At 44.9% G+C, this 23387-nt stretch overlaps 4 protein-coding genes across 8 annotated transcripts in view; 1 reads left to right on the top strand and 3 right to left on the bottom strand.

Moving 5' to 3' along the window:
* The window catches only part of LOC126561952 (putative uncharacterized protein DDB_G0293878), a 46610-nt gene extending 23560 nt beyond the window's left edge, over nucleotides 1-23050 (top strand). For 2 of the 5 annotated variants that reach the window (XM_050218341.1, XM_050218342.1), the window contains exons 2-5: nucleotides 19727-19884; nucleotides 21566-21800; nucleotides 22480-22733; nucleotides 22835-23050. In XM_050218341.1, the coding sequence (XP_050074298.1) occupies nucleotides 19727-19884; nucleotides 21566-21800; nucleotides 22480-22733; nucleotides 22835-22921 (734 nt within the window). In that variant the 3' untranslated portion in view covers nucleotides 22922-23050. The remainder of the gene's footprint in view (nucleotides 1-19726; nucleotides 19885-21565; nucleotides 21801-22479; nucleotides 22734-22834) is intronic. The other 3 variants (XM_050218345.1, XM_050218343.1, XM_050218344.1) reach the window with 3 other exon arrangements.
* LOC126563399 (ribonuclease kappa) overlaps nucleotides 1-23387 on the bottom strand; it is a 443719-nt gene that overhangs the window by 149120 nt on the left and 271212 nt on the right. The gene's annotated exons all lie outside the window — the stretch shown is intronic.
* Nucleotides 1-23387, bottom strand: part of LOC126562237 (dolichyl-diphosphooligosaccharide--protein glycosyltransferase 48 kDa subunit) — a 532174-nt gene that overhangs the window by 265010 nt on the left and 243777 nt on the right. The window lies entirely within an intron of this gene.
* Nucleotides 1-23387, bottom strand: part of LOC126563559 (dentin sialophosphoprotein-like) — a 490635-nt gene that overhangs the window by 244510 nt on the left and 222738 nt on the right. The gene's annotated exons all lie outside the window — the stretch shown is intronic.

Raw genomic sequence — 23387 nt, 5'->3', positions numbered from 1 at the left:
TAGTTGACAAGGAAAAATATGCCTCTCAAGCAAAAAAATAAGTAGCAGCAACGCGAAAAGAATCAACCATCTGGAACGTGCCTTACGATACGTGGACGATAGCTCCAAACTCTAAATATTGGGACACTGTTTAAACCTTTACGTGCGTGAAGTTTTCCCAGGACGTGTTAAAGTTCATTCTGCTACAATTTTATGCAGTTAGTATATCCTTCAAGAATGAATAAACGGAGGAAAATCACGCCAATAAAAAAAATTAAAACCAACGCTCGAGTTTGGTTTACTCGTGCGACGACCGTACGTGATGTATGGCCTACTGAAGCTCGTGTTCTAGCTTTCATTTCATTGGTTCAACTGTCGGGACAGTTCTTGCGGCAAAGGCACGAAATAAAAAGAGAGCATAACAGCTTAGTAACAAACACATTCAGCAGCTTGCTTTTCGGAAAGTCACACGGCACGAAATGTTGGTAGCAAAAGTTAAACTAGACAAATATTATAAAATAAGACATAGAAAGTGAGAACGTCGCTTAGTGAGATAGTCATGCAGCATTTGTAGTTTTCCATTTATCAAGCTCAATCATCTTTATATGGTGCGGTGGTGAGTTCCATCATCCTTTCATTTCCCACTCGCTACTGTACGGCTCCGGAACGCGGGTTTGGGGTTCGTCGCTGTTGAAGTCTTTAGTTTTTTGGTTTCCTTTTTGCATTTCTTTCGACCGACTGAAGGCTGCACGATCGTAAAATGGAAGTAACGTTGCGGTTGCATTTTCCTAAGCTTACGCCACAAAGCAGTGCAACGCAGCTGAATGCTTGCTACCACTTACCATCCGTTGCTGGAAGCCTCTTTTCTTTCCCACCGGGACGACGATCGAACGATGTTGTTGATGATGATGGTTGGTTTCGATTTCGTTTGAATGGTTCTACCACTTCCTTAGATTATCGGTGAGGGTTTTTTTTGCTTTTGTGTTTTGTTTACATTCCTTTCATGCACGGGCTTCCTCACTTGAGCTTCGACATTTCCCGTTCAGCCACAGACACGAAATCTTTCACTCTTCTTCCTTCGACTGCCGGGCATGAAATTTGCACAAAACCCACCAATTCAAGATTCCAATCCGCCCGCTACGGAAAGAAAGGAAGATTCACAGCACGATCCACTCGATTCAGGGATCGAGTTGCACCGAAAGAGCCCGTCTTTCGGCAGCCCGAAAACTAGCGTCGGGTCGGAATGTCGGTAGTAGTAGCTGTGGCGAGTGAGCCACAGCCATGGATCGTGATGAGCATTCACCAAATACATGCACCGCACCGACGGATGACGTGACGATGGTCGTGTATCGCGATTGCAAGGAAACGAAAAGCGAGCCATTGTTTTAGTCCGGATGAGGTTGGACGAAAATTCATCAGCATCGTGGGATTGATTATTGGCAGAGCTGTAATTTCTGAGCCAACAGGGCTTTTTTTTCTATCATCTACTCGATCAAGGGGAAATTGTTACTCGGCAGCTGCCGGGGAAAATCTTACCATTTTACTGATCGCTTTTTAATGAGTTGTCATGCACGGTATCTAGATTGCCCCTCTGCCAGCAAGGAGCCACCGGAGGGGGCTGGAATGCAAACGATTCCCTTCGCAAGACCACGACGTCAATCGCTTTATCAAACAGATGTAATCACGAAACACAAAAGGAATGCATCTGAATAAATAACTCATTTCAGGCTCGAAATCGAAATAAATTGCGTGTGCCTGTGCCTCGTGTGAAGACAAATGAAGGCATTTTCCTTGTGTAATTAAATCCAGAAAACTGTCATCAAACTGTGTTTTAAAATTGTAATTTTTCTATCCACTCTGTTAGAGAAAGTCCTGGCCACAATGTGAGCTTTTTGTTAAAGTTGTTCGAGTTACTCAAATTTCATCACATTTCGTCAATCGATTCCAAAAAAAACGACACAGGCAACGACGGCGGCACGGACAGAGCGAAAAACAAGGAAACCGAAAATCGTAGCGATTAAATTAACGGCTAACTTTCCCCGCGGCAAATGTTAGCGAATGCTAATAATAGCGCGCCGTACGACCGTGTCCGGCCATAAAGAAGCGGGTCCGTTGATGACTAACGGCCACTTTTCTAGAGCGTCGTCACACACGCGTCATAGGTGTGTTGCGTATCGGGTTTTGTTTTTATGATGCAACTTTGATGCAATAATGTTTCCCATTAGATTTTGCTTCGCTGAATGAGATTTTTAGTAATAATGAGTCAGTATTTTACTCAGTTTATCAAGAAAAAGTTAAATTCTTACAGTAATTTTAAACATTTTCTTCAAACTGTCTTCATAAACCTTTTTTCAGTGCTCCTACACAAACGGTACAAAATGGAAAAAGCAAACCAATTTTGCATCTGGGATTAGGTTTTTCAATCGAGCACGATTGTCTGCTCTTCCTGGTTCGCTTTGTGCTGCTCGTATTTGTGAATCAACCGACAAAACCACAGAATGCATCTCGCGCACTCAAAAAAGCACCAATCGAATGCGAATGAATGCTCTGCAATTGCAGCAAGCCACAGTTTCGCTTCGAAGCAGTGGCAGAGCGCAAGGAAACCGATTCCGATTGTACTGCTCGCGGAGCAACTGCAAAACGTGTGCAGCAAAAGAAATGTCATCAGGTGATGGTGGTTGGCACCGTGATGGCGATCTTTCCGGAGTTTGTCGACGAGTAACCCCGGTTAGTGGCAGTAACAACATTTTTTTTTCGAATCGGCAGAATCGGGAAGGACTCTGATTTCGATTCTCTCTGCTTCCACATTTTGTTTCGCTTTTGTTTTAAGCTGAGCTACTTTCAAACTTTCCTACCACAACGCCAACCAATTTTCATCGAAAGACCGATCCGTTTTGAATGATTTATTTTTAGATCACCTCAGGACCTTTCCCAATTTCGCTGCTCCTTTCGTCGGGTGGACTGCTCATGTGGCCTACGTGACCGGAAGCTAGCTGGGCCAGTTCTTTCGCGACACTCGCATTCGCTCCTACATCGCATGTAATGTCTCATTCGTAGCGCTTCTCACCTTTTCACGGTTGGGGCGATCGAATCGATCGTGGCTCCGGTCGAACCTACTTTTAACCAATGCGTACCCGCCCGCACTCTACTTTCGCGTGCAAAGAAAGCGAGAGTTTTTGTGTGGCTTTTGTTTTCCTGCACGTTCCACACTTACACATCGAGACATATACTGCGCCACCCCCTTCTTTGTGGACGTGTGCACCTATCAACATGCATTCAATCATGTGTGCATGTCGTCCGGCGTATGCTTTTGAGGCCGCATCGATATGATCCATCGAACGGCCGATCGACGGTGTACACAGGCGATCGTGATGGATAGGTGCGTTACGTGCGTTACGTAAGGGAAGCTATGAAATGGGTGAAGAAGGAGTTAATGGTGGAGGGAAAAATTTCTCCCATATGTGTCTGCCCACCCTGGTGAGATTCCACGACTTCCACGTACAGGCTGGTGTCGTGTGGAAGGCGCTGGAACGTTTTCAGAGGAAAGGTGCGTCGTTGGTGAAACGGAAGCCCGGCCAAGCGAAGGAAATTGAGCTGTAGGAAATTGTTAGTCGGGCAAAGAAGTAGATTAGTGCGATGGACTAGTTATGCTTCAAGAGTTACGTAATGCGACCATCGATTGCTCAGTGTAATGTAATTTTGTTTTTCATTCATAGCGATAAATGAATACTTTCCACTAGAGCTGAGGATTTTTATTTTATTATTTTTAGTTTTTCTTATGACTTTATAATATTGAAAATTACTCAAAGTTATCGTTAAACAGTAGCACTTGCCAGTAAAAGCAATATTAATCAGGTTTTACGACCGATTACGATCGTAATTGACTTGCGCAAGAGGATAAATCGAAAAACGTTGATTGAACAATTAAGCTTTTGCCCTTGCCCTACGCTCCGACTCGAAGGGTTAGAGAGTATAGGAAAATGTGAATGCATGCAAAATAAGATGCTAGCTCAATCGCAAGTAAAATTTACCTCAAGGTTGATCCTAAACATTGTTGTGCCCGCTGTTAGAAGCTTCACAGCCACACGTCTTTAACTGCCACTCAAAAATATTGTGGACACGGACGATGAAGTGCAATCTGTTATACCTGACACCGGGATTAAATGCCTGAAAAGCCGGAACCGGACTTTAATCTTTCGAGATTTGATATTCCCTTCTTCCCCCTTCGCTTATAACACGCGTTGACACACGTTGTTGACGTTGACAAAAATGCATTTTACCGTTGCTAACACGCTCCTTACTCGCAACCGCCAGAGGCCAAAAGGTGCCGCCATACTCGCTCAATAATGGGCTTCAAACTTAACGCAGTTCATGCAGTGCGAAAAGTGAAATTCCAACCATTCTGGATGGAAAGGAAAAGGCCAAAGCTGCCAGCGCGCGACGCCAGCCCCGTGGATGGGATTAAGCTAGATTCCTTTGCCGCACAATTAGCCACCACTACGTGTGCCGCTGGGCTCGTATGTTAATCTGGCCACCGTAAGGAAAAATGCCGCTGTCAAAGGTGAGCGCTGTGTGCATAGATTTTTCCACCGCCAATCAAGAGCGTGGATAAGATTTGGATGCGCTTCTAGGCAGGTGGGAGGAAGAGGGGCAGGCCGAGGCACGACAATTTATATTTCCATTGTGCGGACGGGCGACGCACACGCGTCAACATTCATCACACGGTGTGTGGAGCTTGAGACAGAGGTTGAGGGCTAAGAAAAGTGAGTTCGTACCTGCCGGTGCATTGAAGTCTTTTGTTTATCGGGGCCGAAACCTCCCGTTGGTTTGTGTGCGCTGTTTTATTGTTTCTTTGTGGTGCTCGCGCACTTAAGGAAGGGAAGAGGTTGAGTTTTCCCACCCTCAGAGGGGGAGTAAATCTTACTGTTGGCCTTCAGTTGGTGGAAAACTTTCCTGATGCGGTTCCTTCTATCCGGTGTGAAGCTTCACTTCCGACGAGCTTTTTTTCCCCCCCGTAGAGTATGATGCGGAAACATCACCAAAATGTGATTCTGCGCAATGTGCGGGAGCTTTCGTGAAGGGTGGAGACTATCATCGTTGGATGTCATTTCTTCCCCATTTCTCGAAGCTTCGCGCTTGGAAAGATTTTAGTTCCACCCATGCTGCCGAGAGTGGCTGCACATGATGTAATAAAACGCTCCACTTAATCAACAACCAATCGAAAGCCACTCGGTGTAATCTAGCTGTAATCGGTAATTGGTGCTGGTTGTTAAAAATATGAAATTTTCCAACAATGAACCACATCTCAAATGCCGCGTTTTCGATTCGTAAAAAAAAATTAAAGCGATACAAAAATTTAAATCAGTCAAAGTGAAACTCTTTTTAAAAAATACGATTCGTTGCGCAATGTAGGCGAGCGCACAACGAAATAACGCACACACACATACACACAACGTAAACACAGAGAAATGAGCCCCTAAAGTTAACATAATCTCGCTAATGCTGCAGAGCACCAGCAGCAGCAGCAGCAGAGATGAAAAAGAGATGTTAATAAGGCTGCCCGCGAACTGGAAACGCTTTTCACCTTACCTTGCTCCCTACCCTACTTCCTGCCTACCCGAAACACCTAAAAGTGAAACTTTCTTTCTTAATTAAGCGCCGGCTGCGCATCTGTAGCGGCATTTGGCTTTTGGCGCTGATTCATTATCTAACACCTTTTTTGTTGTGCACACTGTCTGTTCGCGCTGTCTGTTGTGCGGTTGAATGGTAGCGGCAAAGGCGAAGGAAAAAGAGCTTTCTGGTAGGTTTTCTTATGCCATGGAAACGCCAACGGCTTCCGCGTTTGCTGCCGCACGATACTTTTCCGTATCAAATTTCCACCCGCGAGCGAGAACACACCGCTGGGCTTCGGGCAGCAAATCTGCAGAGGGAAATTAATTATCTCATACTATCGTGTCTGCATGTGTTTTTTTGTTTTGCTGCTTGTCGTTTTTACCTATCCTCCACGCTGTCTCTTCTTCCGGACGATGGGGACGGCCGAAGGAACATGGATAGCGTCAGTTATGCCGATTGATTTGGCCCACCAGTGTTCCCAAGCGATTATCCACATGCGAAAGTGTCCAGACAGAATTAAAAAGCCATCCGTTACCTTCGATGGGTGGGAGTGAGAGAGAGAGGGAGAGAGCAGAGAGTAGATGAAGACAAATTTCTACCCCTACGGGAGCATGATTTGCTGCGAACGGATGCGTTGAAGAATTTACATATTTCCGTTCCGCTGAGCTGGGTGAAGAACAGGTTTTCTGAGGATGATAAGTATTGGCAAAGCAGAGGAAAGAAAAATGGTTCCGCATCAAATGTCATGCTATTTCTATTTCCATCGTGTCTTGTTATGATTGTTATCTAATGTGCGAATTGGACACGGTGTCATCCGCTTCCGGCGAGACATGGCGCAATTTTTCTCCGCATTTCTTCGTGTTTAGCTTTTTAAAAGGTCACAAAAGAAAGTGTTTTCCCCAATGGATCTTGTGATATAAGCGTTGGTTGTTTCTTAATCTATAAATATTAACCAGATAAGCAATTCGATAGTATGAGATTACACATACGTTGCTTATCTTGAGGGAAATTCGACCATATTATATCACAAAAATCGATTTCCTATTCAAACAAATCCATTTCATCTTCAGGAAATCCCAGCCTATCCGGAATCGCGAAGACGATATACCGTTCTTCGTGCCCTGCCATATTTCCGCAACAATAGCTTATTTGCTTCCTGGCCTGGTAACTCCCATTTGCTTCCTCTCTTTTCACACTAACACACATCGAACAAAAGTACCAAGCAAAAAATAAAAAACTGCAACAAATTCACACCTTGCGCACGAAAGTGAAAACCAGGAACTGAGCGCGAACAAAGCGAGCAGTAAGGGAAGAACGAAACAGTCAGCCTAAACTTCCCCAATAATAAACTCGGACACGCTTCAGATGATCCATTTCTCGCGCCCCCCACACGCCGCTGTTGGGCCGCTTTTTTCCATTTTACCGTCGCACCTCCGTGGGCCGCAATTTTTCCGATCCGTTCCACCGTCGGTTCCGTGAAATGCTTACGCTTACGCAATCTAACGGCTAAAACGGCGATGGAACAGATGGATGGATGCGCATTCATTTAGCTTTCTGCGGATTGGTGCCAGTTCCGTCTTTCGGCGACGGGGGTGACTTACCACTTTCGATTATGGGCCAAATCGCGAAACCATTTTGGCGCTTAACAGCACTAAGCTTCCAGATAATCAGTGTGTGTGTGTGTGATATAGCTGGCATAACTGGCCACTGGCTCGTAAAGTGATTAGATTTATTATTCATTTCGAATCGTATATCGTTTACCGAGGCATAAACAGCAAACGCAGCAAAGCTGTCCATAAATTTCCATCCATTTGCGGTTATCTTGTTGGAGGTTTTTTTTTGTGTTTATTGTTTCCTAAACAGAAAACAGAAAAGACCCCAAAAAATGGGGAAATATTTTTTAAAACTACAAATTGAAAGAAATGATGCTGACGAACACGGAGGACCACTCCTACCCGTTTGGCTCATCGGGGAGTTAGGTCCACTGTGTGCAGTTGCCCCCCGTGACAGACCTTTTTCAGACATTCAGACGAGCGCAGGTCGGCCTCATGTGCCGAGGTTCAAAGTGGCTTTGGGTGATTTTTTGTTGTTGTTGCGGTGTGTTTGTCGCTTTGCTTTGAAAACTTTCACCTTTTTCCTCGCATCGTCACACCGGTCGGTCGGGTCGGGTCGGCTTCTCATCGTGCAATGCAAACGCACACAGTGACCAGACCGTGCGTCTATTCGGGCGGGTGTTCAGGTGCGTTTTTGGCACCGCAGATCGATATCTAATAATTTTCGCCCAAAGCCCGACCCCCCCCCCCCCCCCGCTTCTGCCTGCTAACCCAAACCCGGACATACAGACCGATGACATTCTCCATAATATGTGTGCGTGTCCGTACGCACCTTCATTTCCCTTCTTTATCTTAATTTCGTGCACGGCCAATATATTACTACGCGTAGTGCCCGATGGGTGCCCGGATCTTTGGCTCTCGATTCCGGTTTACCCCGTGGAAGCGAACCGGTTTACCTTCCCTTTGCAGAGTCCCAACCGTACACAAAGTACGGGACCGGTAATTGGCGGGGGAATGGGAGAGGCAGGTTTTTCGGGAAGGTCAGACAGACATCGGGCGAAATTCAGTGCCACCTACGCGGTACGCGTGATTCGTCGCGTGTATGCCGTTTCGCTTTCACCGGCTGACCTCGACCACACCGCGCGCGCGATGACAGTGAAATGTCGGCAGAATTTATCTGCCCCGCAGAACGTCACTAGAAAGGTGTGTGTGTGTGTGTGTGTGGAAAGTGATCCTTTTTTGATGCGCTTTTATCGACATCCTTTCTCCGGGGTGCGAGCTTTTTGCCAGCGGTAAGAACTTTGACACGCAAGCTTAGCTGTCAGTTCTTCTCGGAGGAAGAAAAACAACAACAAAGGAACAAGGGAAGAGACTGTTTACCCTTCCAACATCCCTTCCCCTGGTTCCGATTATCCCGGACTCCCCAGGCGGGTGGCTAAATTCATAAGTCGTGCAAATGACGATCACGATAACGGTTGAATCGTGTCCGGCATTTGATGGTGGGTTTCATTAATTAACAGTTAACAAGCTTCTGCCGCACGTTTGCCTTTGCCGGCGATCGGTACCGCCGGTTCTCCTGACCGATCGATCGGAATGTTAGCGTATCGACCAAACGATTCAAGCCCTTAATCCTAACGAACTAACAAACGCAGCAACGAACTTAATCCACTGCTCGTCGTAGTCATCGTCGTCGACACCGTAGTCGTTGGATGCACATCGACGGGCGTCATTTTGTTTGCTTTTGCCAAGCACGGGTCACGCTCTTTCAACTCCGGGTGGTTTTTTTTATTATTCCGACGTAATTAAGCGATCGGGTGTCGGGTGTGAAAAGCGAAATTTTTCTTCGCTCTCGGGAATGGTTGCCGCAAATTAACGTGACATTAAACGGAATGTTTAATTTATTCTGTACATCAGGGTGAGGGCCAACTACACGCAAAACATGTTGTAGATTTGGCAGATTTCAGATGAAATGTTGCTTGAATGCTATTGTTATTTTGGGACAAATATTTACCCCTGAAAAAAGAGCTTTCGTGCCATGAGAAAGAAGGACAATTATGGCCCCAAAACGGGGTTTGTTTTCTTTACCGATGAAAGTGAAATTATTGCTGTAAAGAATGATTAATAGCAAGAGACTGCTTTCCGGGAGGCCTTCCACACATACACTGCTTCTTCTCTAATGCTAATGGAAGGGTAATAATGTTTTGGGAACATAAAACTTCACATGGAAAGGAGAGCATTTACGAGGGTTTACTTCAAGTCCAGATTTGTGGGAATTGTTTCCTACGTGGGCATGAAGGAAGCATTGACACGAATTTCAAATCCCCCCACCTGATTAACAGATATTTCTTTATAGTTTACCATGAACACATAATACCAAACACACTTTAATTATTAAAATATAGATTAAATCGCCTTGATCGTACAAAACTTCCAGCGACTGTTAACAGAATATCGCGCATTGCAAACTACTCTTAAACGAAAATTAATGGCCTCTCTCCAAGAGACAAATGTGCACAGCAGGCTTGCCTTTCGGGCCGGTCTTTCTGCCTACACGTACTTTCTTTCCGCCAATACGATTGACTAGCTGGTTTTTGTAGAATTTCCTATTACATTCGCCCGAGCGGAACCAAACCCCTGCCTGGTGCAACAAATAAAAACCGGAAAGATTTACGGACGACATTAGCGTCGCAGCTTTCATGCCGAAGGACGGTGAATAGGTAAAGGTACTCGGCGTTTGCATTCTATCGCACAATAGTATGGCAAATTGTTGATTAATAGCGTTTTAATGGTGTATGTCAGCAAACTATTAGCAATAGGAATAGTGGAACTATTTACAGCGTTTATTAATAAAGTCCAGCTAGACCTGCATTGATTTTTTGCATTCCACTTTAAACCTGAGCCTTTATTAAATTAGCGGCTGAACAGAAGAACTTCGCTTGGTCAGTGTGCGCTGAAGCAGGGTAGGAAAGAAAGTTCCCAGTGAAAAGGAAAAAAAAACGCCCCCATTCAAATCCGACCAGGATCACTTCACCGTGTCCTCCTTCCTTTCCCGTTCCACCCACCCACACACACACCTGGTTGACCTGGATTCGCGGTTGTGAAGTTGGGGATCCTTCCGCAGACGTCCGAGGTCACTTTGCTGCCACGCGTGACTGTCGATCCGATTACGTTCACCGCCCTACAGCCGCCTGCTCGAACAGGCGGCCTTTGTTCCGTTAAATTCTTCACTGTTTTCTACCTGATTCTTCCCAGTGGACGAGCCCTTTTTTTGCCACGTTCTTGTAATGCTTCCGCCTTGACGACCAGGTGACAACCAGGCGAACCGAAAAGACTGGGAAGATTCGACGCTTCGTAAGCTAATCCTTCGCGGTAAGCCGTCTGGGGTAGGTTCAAGACAAACTCTCCCGGCAAAAGCTCCCGTTTGATCGCACAAGGAAACGGTTGAGCTACAGAAAAGAGAAATCGTATCCGGGATCGTTCTTCAGCATGCAACGGCGAGCGGTTTGGCGCGGCTGGCGCAAGAGCGTACCGACGGAGCAGAAAGAATAATGGACACCAAAGTACTGTTGCCTCTTTTTTTTGTGTGTGTCTGTGTATTTTGCGGTTGTTTTTTTTGTGTTGAAAGTTTGCTTTTGCTTTTCTTTGGGCTGTGTTTTGATTTTTCGGAGGTAAAGGATTATATTTCCTTCCTTCGATCCGTTTTTTTTTTTTTTGGGACAGAATAGTGCCAGACCCGGATGGCGTTTGGCTGACCTCCAGAAAAGAGAAACAAGTTGGGAAAGGTTCCATTCATTTTGGTTCCATTTAATTTGAAGTGGATGAGTCAGAGACATTTCAGGAAAGACATTTGTTGATTGTAAAATAACCCCAAAGCAGGATTTTTCTCCTCGGTATGATTCATATGGTTAAGATGATTCATCCCACAGCTTAGGAAATTTGTATGTTTGTATCTTTAAAAGCTAAAACATCATCATTAGTAGTCAGAAAATAGTTCAGCTTAACAGTATAATTAATATTTGTCTTCAAAACGAGATTGAAACATTGTTCGGTCGTTTGCCGTTTTGTACAAAGTACACGCACTTTCTCTCTAATCAACACCCGACAGCTTTGTAATGGATGTGTTTCGGAGCAAAGACACCGGCCAGACACCCGGAAACATCAACAAGCATTTAAAATTCGTTCATTCAAAAAAAAAAAAGCTCGCCCTGTATGAATAGATTATCGCTGGTGCCGAAACGTGGTGCGTAAAGAACTGCGTCCGAACAAAGGTAGCGAGAGAAATGTCACTTTCGCGCTCGGTTTCTGTTCTTTCGACTGGAAAAATCAACACATTAGCATAAACCGAGAGCTCATCCTCATGCTCCCACATTTTTATTTTTTTCGGAAGCGCCCAAAAATGTAATCAGTGTAACGGTGTCAAAATGTGCAAAAAAACATCACAAAAACACGATCATGACCATGCGCTTTTGGGGGGGGTGGTTTTTCCCATTGTGCGTGCATGGGTGCGTTTACGCATCCGACCGCTAATAAATCAGAATAAATTTGCCTGAATTATTCCTTCTATTTTCATCCGCACACAAAAGGCTCGCTTTCGACCGGTGCGGAACACTTTCACTGAATGTTGAAAATTTTGGGCCGGAAAATGTTTCCACTCGCGCACTGCCTCGATGGGCCTTTGATTGCACAATCGGGCGGTGCTCAATTGTGCCAATTTTAATCACTTTCGCTACTGTCTGCGTCTATGGCATACTGAGATGTGTGCGAGACTGGACCGCTGGAACCGCTTTCTCGAACCGTGCCGTGGGCACGAGGGAATTTTGTGCGTGTGAATTGTTCGCACCCCTTCGAGGGTGTTGGTCATGCGGCTTCCCATTCATGCAACACCCAGGTTGATAAGGCTGGGCAGCCTCCCGGTGGCAGCAAGGCCGTACATCATGAACGCCTTGAACTTCCTTCCCTTCGAACGACAAGTGTCTCCAAGACGATCGAAACGGATTAAACTTCGGAACGATCGGAACGGGTGGCAATGGATAAAATTCGGAATGGATTTGGATGCCGCTTTAGAGGCGCTTTTACTTTCACCCTGTGTGCACGACCGTGTGCACCCGTTACCACGCGGGGGGATTTTTTTTTTTTCGGTTGGTTCAGTTTATTTTCCACTCTCGGAAAGCAATTTCGACTGTCGCTGTGGTGGTCGCTATGCTGTCTGCCGTGAACCCTTCTTGGTCGATGGGTCAGCCCTTCTAGTGATGGGTGGTGGCGGTGGTGGTGATCTCTCACACACTTGTCTCGTTTCCTAGCCCATGCTGGCTAGCTGGCTGACAAATGAATGGCGACAAGAGATCTTTAATCTTGTCCAGCTGGCGAAAGGTGAGGGAAAGCAAATTAATGGCCGCGCGTCTCGCATCGCGATTGTTTCTCGGACGTTTTGGCAAGGCCACCGGGCTGGTAGCAAGTGAATCGACCAAATGAGATAAGTGAAAATAGACTGCTGTAAGGTGGGCTATGTTGAGGTGCTTTTATAGTGATTAAGCTATTTTATCACTGAAAAAATAAATATCAACTGAACTATTATTGCATCTTACAATCGAAAATATTGCAACTTGATCTTGACACCGTCGATCTTATCAAAATAAGATATTTTCCAGCTATTATTGGTCCTTTTAAATCGATTACTAAACGTTTTTAACTACATAGAAACTGACTAAGGTCCTCCAATTGAAGTTGAGTTAATAAAAAGTCAATATTGATCGCTGCTAAGGTCGCACTAGGTCTGCTAACAGAAGAGGAATTAAAGCAACGTAAAGACTTTCACAGACTTTTTCTACTAATATTCGTTTTTGTCAGACCTAAACCAAGCCCAAGACCAAGAGTAGGTTGAAAGTCGCTTCGGTTGCCAATGCCGACAGCCACACTTTATGATTGGGTATAAAAATTCGCCTAAATAAATAGTGGGCGAGTTTTGTTTGGCAATATTAAAACGTTTTCATAAGTGCTCTAGACGCTGGATCGAATTTGCAATCCAAAATGCGAAAAAGACTCAGTTTTTGTTGTCAGTCTGCTGCTGCATTTTCCGGTCCAAGTATGCTGGTCAGTTACCGAAAATTTTTGTCCTTTAGACACTTAATTATTTGGTCAGGAGCGAAGAGATGTAATGAAATTTTAAAAACTTTAAACTGGTCATCATGATCCGTCGTTGGGAACATTTGCGATTTAAAGAAGTAAAACAATTACCTAAAAAATGTCTTCATTTGCTTTTTATAAAATATGTATGACGAAAACTAAGGAAAGGAAGAAATCTTGCTTTGCACAACGAGGTTTATTTTGACCGTAGATGATCCAAATAAAGAGCGCTTTTAATTGATTTTATCTGTATTCAGAATGGCTCACAGGACGTTCAAACACTTTATTGTATTGCTGAGTTTTTGAGAGATCAAATGGGAAATCGTGAAAATTATTCAATTTATCATGCTTTGTGCTTCAAGCGGTAGTCCAATTATTTAACTAACATCTTCATATCCTACTCCCAGCTGATGATGTTAATTTAGAAACATTTCGCACATTAAATGTACCATTTACGCTACATAAATGTCACATAGTAACAACTATTTCCTCATCGAAACAGATGCACCCGTAAAGATCATCGTTCGATCATACCAGCCTCGGGTGTGCCGGGAGATAAAATTAGCATCGTTCGCCATGCTGTTTTTTTTCTAGTTTCTAGTGCACAAAAAATACCACCCCATTTAATGAAGCACGACAAAGTCAATGAGCCCGAAAGTTGCTGTAATGAAGCATTGAAACGCAAAGGAAATTGCCATTGCAATGCAAAACGATCAAACACAAACGAGAGCCGGGACGTTTGAATTTAATTTTCCACCACAGCTTCGCGCATTTAATCCAATAATCCCTGCACAATGGCGCATGGTAGCAGCAGCAGCAGAAGAGTTAGCAATGGCCGATACAAAGAGGAGAAAAAGTTGCAAATGTTACCGAGCCAAGCCAGCGACGAAACGAACGAGCTCTGATCGAGTAGCGGTGCTAGAGCGTGGTGCTTATGGCTTCCAGCGAATGGATCAGCAACTTCCGGCAATTATTTAACCTCTTCCTCGTGTCATCCGGCCGTACTTGTTTCGTACTTTGAGCTGTGAGCGTTGGCTTTTTTTTTTGCTAGTTTTGCTTCTATTTTGCTAGTAAATCTCCAATCGGTTCAGAGGGCTCGGTATGAACCTTGCTGGTGTGTAAAGCGATTGACCCCGAACTTCTGGGATGACAAAAAAGAGCCCCTCATTCTCTTTCTCTCCCCATGTTCGAATTAATGATAGTGCTCGATAGATGTGCACATACTACACCTGAGCAGCATAGAAACGGCAGCATACACGGCTGCTGCGTGATGCGAACGTTGAATCTAGCTCAAGGGTGTGGGTGCCGCGCTGGGTTAGAACCAAACCTGGTACGCAATATTTTTCATTTTCTATTTCCACCACTACCTAGTTCCACTGCTGCGTTGCGCTGCAATCCGATGGTGCATCATAATTTTAAACGTCTCCCCCCGGGAGGAAGACAAAACAAATGGATTGTCGCGGGTCAAGCACATTCGCTGACGCACTGACACTGACCTGTCGCGCAAGGTGCGTGTGCGGCGGAGACGACTGACCAGCGCAAGGAAAATCTCATTTACCGCATGATTAATTATGTACCCTAGCGTAAATGCATAATCAAACGAATGCATATGATCAGCCAGCACTTTGAAAGAAAATTGCACCCCTTTTGAACGGTCGAACGGTCCTCTTTTCACGTCTTATTTATTATGAAACGTGCGGAAAGCCTATTAGCTGTGGGCAGAGCTTTGCTCGAACGGCAATTTACATAGCGAGAAAGTGTAAATACGGCAGGCAAACCTATCACTGGCACATGCGCCGATAATGCGCCTTAAAGCGAATCCATTTCGCAAACCATTATTAATTGAAAACCCGGGTAGGAGAAAATTGTCGCCACAAGTTTCTTGCCGTTTTTCGTGTCTTTGAACGTGTGTAGTGTGACTTTATGTACATCCCAACATTTACTAATCGCATTCCTTCCGAGAAGCTTATACGTCCAGCACTGAAAAAACCTCCCACCACGAGGCGTACCAATCAATGTTGCATTGTATCGGTCCGAGGGCATGTTTCTTTGCTTGCAAACATTTTCTAGTCACCAGAAAAAAAAGGCCGTTAATTTTGCATGCAACATGCGCCCTCCTCGCCGATGGCGACGTCTCGCGAAAGCGCAAACAAAGCATTGCTCGACCTTCCGCGAAGCGCGGGTAATGGTGGAAAACCGCAAATGTGCATGTGCAAATATTGATGCAAAATGCCCATTCAAGACGTACCGAAGCGCCGAGGTTTCGGTTTTTATCAATTCCAAGCACATCGTGTACAGGAACGGGCACGAAAATCAAACTCCCTGCCGCCGAAGGAAAGCCTTATGGGTTCGGCCAAAGCAAGGGAAGAAAGGTTTCGTTTCACCACCTCCCCTCCGCTTTGGTAACAAACACGCGTAAACTGCTTTATGGCCTATTTTCACATTCTCCGTGGAAAGCGTTTCCACGGCGAATGTGCATTGTATAATTCACATAATTACAATTATGTCTTTTGCAACATTACCTCATTGCGAATGCGCAATTTCCCTCTGCGCCTGTTTCCTTGTTTCGTTTCGGAGTGTTGAGTTGCAGGGAGGGTGTTGTGGGTTTGTTTAGAAGGAGAAAGAGAGGGAGGGAAACGCACAACTAGCTCCACTAACCACGAAGCCAATCGGCCATGTTCCGGTCCGCTAGGGGTGAGAAGGAGTGAAAATGGAGAAGAAATTGGCGAATGTTTGTTGTGACTGGTTGTAAATGGCTGGCGAGCGTAAACATGTACACAAGCTGTCTCGGCTGGTGTCCCATACAAAGCGAGTCAAATTCAAAAAATGTATTTTAAAGTTGTTGAAAAAAAGGGGGTTTAAAATATTTTTAATACCGAAAGAAAGCGTCGTACAGAGTATTTTCTTAATTTGATAATAAAATCCATAAGTGATCGCTTCCTACTTGACGATTCGCGTCCTTCAGCAAGCCATTTTGCTGTTGCACCTGTTCAATCATCCGGCTGTATAAAAGCCTCCGCAAACTAGCCACAAGCTCGGTTTATTGTGGTCGTGGATTGGAGTTTGAATGGTGCAACTTTTTATTGACAGAGGACGGATGGTAAAATAGCCTGTTGCGCAACAAGCGCCCGGGCAACACTTCTGGGCTGTGCTGGCTGTTCATAAAACTGTCCCAAACGAAGGGAGGGGGCAGGCTCTCAAGCTCTTTGGAAGTCCGTTGGCGAAAGTTTTCAACGACAACGACGGTACCAAAGAGGAAAGACAAATCAAATGTTTGAAGGAGGCTTACAGGAAACATGAGACACCGAGCCACGAAGCCACGGGTTAAAGGAGACCCACAAAACCTCTTCACCATATTGATAGCATGTTTTATGACAAGCGTGTGGTTCCATTTCCGAGAGGAATGGAACCGGTTTTTTTGTTGGTTTCTTCTATTTACTTGGACCACTTTTCCACACACCGTTGATGACCGATTTCCCGATTGTGATCTGTCGTCGATTGGAAGTGTGGTATTAAATTTTTCCTCCAAAAGGCGAAAGGATGTCGTTAGTTAGCCAGAACGAGGTTCAGCAGTCCGTGTACAACCGGACCTACATAAGGAACCGAACAACAACAAATGCAGGTCCGCTGAGTCGACCATCATCGGATGATTGCGTAACAGGCCGCGCGGCAAAGAGACACATCCGCTCGTCCAAGGGGAAACCGGTTCGTTCCGACTTAATGAGAAAATTTCACTTTCATCCATCGGTGAAGCCCAGTTTTTCGCGTGCCACTATGCCTGGCGTGCTTTGTTGCTATTGGCACAGTTACGCCGATTTTGCTTCCTTGATCGGGGGACGGGTGCGTCAGTGACACCGAATCGGCGCTGGGGATCTAACCACGCTCGGTGCGGTGGAGATGTGTCGGGGCGCGTGATTTAGCAGTTTTCGTTCAAGTGTGAGCACATACGATCCTGTTGTTGCTGTTGTTGATCGAAGGAGAAACTTGTGTCCGATTACGCATTGTTTATTTATGTGTCAGTCGTATCATCTAAGGCGGTTGAAGTTGAAGTTGTGAGGGGTCTCTAGGTTTTTTGGATGAGTTTTCTGGAGTCAAGTCAAGTTAGTTGAGTATGTCGTTCAATATTCATGTTATTCTTTCATGAGATCTAGTTTAGGTGCCTGCAATTAAAGGATTAAATTACAATTGATCAAGAAATAATTTCTTGTAATGAAGCTCTCACCAAAACTTCATTTCTTTTAATCAACGCTCCTTCCAAAAAGAAATTATTACTTGTCTCAAATGCAATTAATCTGTCGCACTTGTTGTGTTTTCTTTCTGTCGAGTCTACAAACGACATGCTTCTACGATCAAGTGCTAACCATAGCTGGGAAGTCCATCGGTTATGTAAAGGAATTCCGACAATAAGGAAAAATTGCTACTGCTCTGTACACCTGGGCTTAGGCCACACTAACGCCCAGAAACCTAAATACGTAGGTCTCGGCTACCAGTCCAGGTGCGTTGCATTCCTTCGTCGATGGCCTTAGTAACTCGGTGGCTCAGTTTCCCTCCCCAATCAAACACCTTCACCAGGCATGCGTCATCCATCATCGGAGCTTCGGGCGTTGCTCAGTGGGTTGACTTTAATTACTATCATCATCAGGCCCTTTTTTCCATCAACGGCCCATCGTCGTTGCTAGCTTGTCACCTAGTGCGTGGTGTGGTGCGACCAGCCGAAGAAGGAAACATCCCTCCAACACCACGTTTTCCAATTACGTGTTTCCCTTTCGGCCATCCGTTTGGTGCGGCGTGTCTTCGTGCCATAGAAACGGCATGCTCGCGAAGGTGAAGACATGGCCGGCAGGGAATTCCAGTTCCTTAACCAACTAGGAAGTGCATCGACGATAGACAAGCAAACCGCAAAACCCACCCCTTTTAGGCATATGCGCCCTCCCCCATCCCGTCTGTCTCTCACACACGCATGGTTAACGTGGTAACATAATAGTCTCGGCTTCGTCGTAAAACCGCCGCTTCCGGCGATCGACTCCAACGTTCAAACACATGCGCACCAACCGCGATGTCGACATTTATGTGCGGTGCGGAATTGTCTATGGGCTATGCCGGAGGGGAGGTTGCTTGGCTGGGCCATGTTTCTATGTTACGTGGCTTAATGTTCGCTCCCTCCACGGGGAAGAAAAGGGTGGTGAAAGTGGCGCACTGTGGCGGGGATGAAATTTCACTTTCATTTTCTTCTCTGTTTGTTTTCGTACGTTCGTTCGTTCGCATGAGTTGTGTTGCGTCTGCACACTTTCCGCCAATCGGGACTGTGTTTGGAGTTTGCCGAGGATTATTTCCTCTTTGCGGGGAACGGGGAAAGATTACGAGAGTGGAGGAGGAAATTTGTTTTCGTTCACAGTTTGCAATAAGTGTGCGTTGGCAAAGCGGGAAAAGCAGGAAACATTCTTCCATGCCCAACAAAGCCTAATGACAGACGTTGAGCAATGCACCTGAAATGTGATGGAAAAACATTGGACCAGCGTTACGTTGTGTGGCGATCCTCATTGCACACACGATCGCCCTCCTTCGCCTTCCCCATTATCCATGTTTATAACACATTGACCGATTTTTTCCGCCATGCATCAGGTACATGGATGCTTCGAGAGCTTTCCTGAGCCGGGGTTCGGCAAGGCAAGGAAATTTACTTTACAAATCATTTGGTTGTCTCGTTCTCGGCAACATAACATAGTAGCAATACCGATTTATTCATGTTGTGAGTGTAATAATATGCTGGGTTTAAAGAAAATTTCATCCTTGTTAAGCTTAAACATAATATTCATAGGCTTCGACAGGGATTTTTCGTACAAAACCTTTTATTTCCTGACTACAAACATCTTATAATAATCTGACTTCGTACAAATGTTGGTCTATAAATATGCCAAGAATACGAATTAAGTCGTAGAGTCTCGTAAGAAATTCTGGTTATGAGCATGTAAATTTTGTATCATTAAATGTAGTATTTTAAACACGTTGATCATGATCATATAATAAATTAAAAATTGATTCAACTGACGTTATTATGTATTTTAATAGCCCTATGATCCTATTTACTAAAACGTTTTTCTATTAAATAAAAATCAGCCTGAGATAAAATGTTTTTTTGCACTTACATAAATTAAACCTTAATATTTATTTGATTTATTTTGAGTATGACGGCTTGTACTGTTATCAAACATTAATCCTTAAACTAAACCTAACCTAAGATTATCCGCAAACCATTATGAAGTATTTAACCTAAAAGCAACCCTTTTGTCCTAATGTTCCTTCATCATTACATCGTGTGGTTCGAATTGATACGATTTTTTGTTTCTGTTTATCCCAACGTTTAATTACCCAATCCCATACCAAAAAAAAAACGACCCTACCCTTTTATGATTTTCGGCGGAAAAATCTATAATTCATAGTAGTTTTTCTATTTTCAGGTAAAACAAGCAATAACAAAGATATCTGCGGCGAGGACAAACACAAAGAGGAGAACGACCCATGGAACGTCGAAACACACTCCGCGTTCCTCGGCCCGAACCTGTGGGACAAAACCCTGCCCTATGACTCTGATCTCAAAGTGCATCAGGTGAGTGAGGTGAGCAAAAACGATCAAAACTTTATACCTACCGCTTCTTCGCCTGTTTAGTGAGCGTTGCCTGTCGTTAGTGCTGTCGAGAGATGTTGTAATAGCTTTGCAGTAGTTGGTTAGTGTTTGGTTGATGTGCTGCTGTTAATCGTAGCGTATGACTGCATGGTGTGATATCGCGTTTGTTTGCAATAAACCGAAAATGAAGATCCTACAACAACAAAACCTAAACTATCAGTAACTCACCGAAAAAAGCATAAACTTGACGGTACTCTTGAGCTTTGCTACAAGCGGAAGTAACAAAACAACAACAGCAACGAAACAAAAACAAAAAACGATCAGAAATCTGAGACGACCATGGTTTTGTGCCCGAGACAATGGTACAATTAGGTTTTTTTTTTCACTTCTACTTTCCATCAGTTACTACTCCATTTTCTCGCATCGCTTCAATTACTTTTCTTCGCCTCGGGAGTCAAAGTCCGGTCGCTCGTTGCGTCAAGAAAGAAAACACCACCAATCGTCTTCACTTCCTTTTGCTTCCGACCGGTCGGGTCCCGGTTAGATAAGCCACAAGCTGAGGCAGACCCAGGCTGCTGCAAAGATAGGAATCTCTGTCGGAAACTACACTCCGCTGCTGCACCACGGGGCAGACGGCGAGCGTGTAAAAACTGAATGGAAAGAGAGCTTGATAAATATTTCGGCTAGCCAGCGTTACCAGCGTTGGGCTGTCCCGGGCTTGTCTGGGGTGTAGTGAAAGTGAGTTAAATTTTTCGGACGGCCCGGACGGTTGCCACACTCGGATTCGCATTGTGTCGCCACAGACAAACTGTCGGAAAAACCTACGACAGGCTGAAAGAGATGGAACATGGGGGGGTTTTTTTTGTTTTTCGTGTGGTTAATTTTGGAACTAATTTCCTTTTCCCCACGTTCGTGCCGGAAAATAAGCTACTTCGGAGACTCCAAAAAGTGATCAACGGATTTTTGTTTTTTTTTTGGGAATTACTGGTGGGTGATGGCGATGTCACTTAAATTATTTGCCAGTAATAAGCGCCTGTTTCAAAATCGAAAGTGAACCATCAAAAGAACCATAAAACAAATTGAAACGGTCCTTCGTTCGATGAACTTCGATCCGAACCGACATCACCATGAAAGACAATAATAATTGAACTTAATTTTCCATCATTCGGTAGCCCTTCTGTGCAGCTCCGGCACTAATCGAACGACGAACGGCGCAGTTGAGGGAGTCGTTCAATAAAATCGACAATCGGTTGGTCGTAAACATTATTGCACAAAATTTACACACGCTTTTCGAACCGTTTGCATAGTGCTGGTGTGATTTGCTGTGCAATTTGCAATTAGTGTTGGGTTATGTGCCGCTTACTGTTAGATAATGGAGAAGTAACATAAAAAGCTATGCCTTTATATTTTAATAACTTTAAAATACATGAATTAAATAATTATTTAATAAATTTTATAATTCTAAGTCGAAGCTTCATGCTTGTTACTTTATTCGTTACTTGTTTTATGGTGGCTTGTTTGTGTTGCTAGCAATCGTAGTGGTAGACACTAAAGGTGAAACTCCAAAACGGTAGCCAACTCTACCGATCCTGTGACTTTATGATAGCTGATCTAACCGTACATTGTCCGTTTTCTGTTTACGCTTGCACCCTATGCACACACCTCATTGCAGTATGCTGACCTGGACGAGTTTCTCTCGGAAAATGGCATTCCTTACGATGGAATACCGAACAGTAATCTGGGCAACTCGACCAGCCTGACCGGCCAGCGGTCGGACAGCATCGGCCACTGTGCGGGGCTGTCGCTGTCCGGCCTCGGGCAGGTCACTACCAAACGGGAACGATCGCCCTCGCCATCCGATTGCATGAGCCCGGAAACGATGAACCCACCGTCGCCGGCCGATTCAAGTAAGTAGCGTCCCCTACTGGGCGGACTTGGGGTTTGTTTTTCGCTAGCAGAAAAAACAACCCCCGCATCCATCAGTAAGGCATAGGAAGGTTCTCAAGGAAGGTTCTTGAGCTAGATGGAGTGGGTCAACAATGATCACAAATTAACAGATATTTCGATAAAAAGTTTTAGCAGACTGTTTTAGCAGCTGATATTTGAACTCTTGAAATTATAATTGGTTTTATTTTTTGAGGGCTTGCCAGTTAAGCGATATCTACTGACCATTGGGGCCATTCATTTGCCTTCAAAAGCAAAATTTGTTTCTGAAATATTCGACCAGCTTGGTGATTTTGTGATCAAAAACCTTCTCCAATTAGTTCAAAGCAAAATACCTTCCTTGTATCAGTGTAAGCCACTAGGATTAAGGTTCATTACGTTAGGGCAAATTATTTTATTATTTTACTCCCTCCGATCGAACGAGAAGAAAACTCTCTTCGTTCGACCAATCCATTTTCTCGTCCTTTTTTCTGCGATTATCGCTCCATCCATCCATCCATCATTGATCATCGCTTAACACCAAACCATCAAAATCAAACTCCCTCACATTCCCTCACATTTGCATACCATCCCACCGCCAAACTCCCCTTCTTTGGTTGCTCTTTTTTTAAGGATCATCTCCCTCATTATTGTAAATGTTAGTTTTCGATGTTACAGCGTTCTCGATGTCGTCCACCCGTGACTTTGATCCGCGAACGCGCGCCTTCTCCGACGAGGAGCTCAAGCCCCAGCCGATGATCAAGAAGTCCCGCAAACAGTTCGTACCGGACGAGATGAAGGACGACAAGTACTGGGCGCGCCGTCGAAAGAACAATATGGCGGCGAAGCGGTCCCGCGATGCGCGCCGCATGAAAGAAAACCAAATCGCGCTCCGTGCTGGTTACCTGGAAAAAGAGGTTAGTTGTGGTTTGTGTTGTTTGGTTTCAACCGGGCAGGCAAAGGAACGTTCAGTAATTTCGCTTTTCCACCCACCCCATTTTTCCGGTCCGGTAAGCAGAACATGAACCTACATCGAGAGGTGGAGCAGCTGAAGCAGGAAAACATGGAGCTGCGGGCCCGCCTGTCCAAGTACCAGGAGGTATAATCTTAGCCTAGCCCGATGCAACAATCCACGCTACTTCTACTTCTAGTACACACTACTGTTACCACTACGACTACTTTTATTTGCTACTATTGCTACTACTGCTACTACTACTACTACTATCGGTCGTGTCGTGCGTTCGGACCGAATGGCCGAACATTGGCGCTTGTCCCATCATCACCGCTCAGCTGCCACCGGGCGGGGCCGGCACTAACAGTTATTGCCATCGCATCAAACTATGATCTACCAAACGTTACCACCGATCACGCGGCAACAGCATGCAGCGGCAGAGCTAACAGGCGCAGCAGTGCTCCAGTGAAAGGCAGCTTTATAATCGCCATCCTTTCCTTTTCTTAAATCAAAAGAGCACCACAAAACACAGAGGATTCGTTGGGGAACGCACGAAAAGAAGAAAAGCTCCTGTGCGGACGGCATGGGATCCTATTTTAAGGAAAGTCAACAGAAAAAA

The sequence above is a fragment of the Anopheles maculipalpis genome, chromosome 3RL (assembly GCF_943734695.1).
Source record: "Anopheles maculipalpis chromosome 3RL, idAnoMacuDA_375_x, whole genome shotgun sequence".
Taxonomy (NCBI): Eukaryota; Metazoa; Arthropoda; class Insecta; order Diptera; family Culicidae; genus Anopheles; species Anopheles maculipalpis.
Note: the sequence above shows the minus strand (reverse complement) of the source record. Positions and strands in the feature narration are given on the sequence as shown.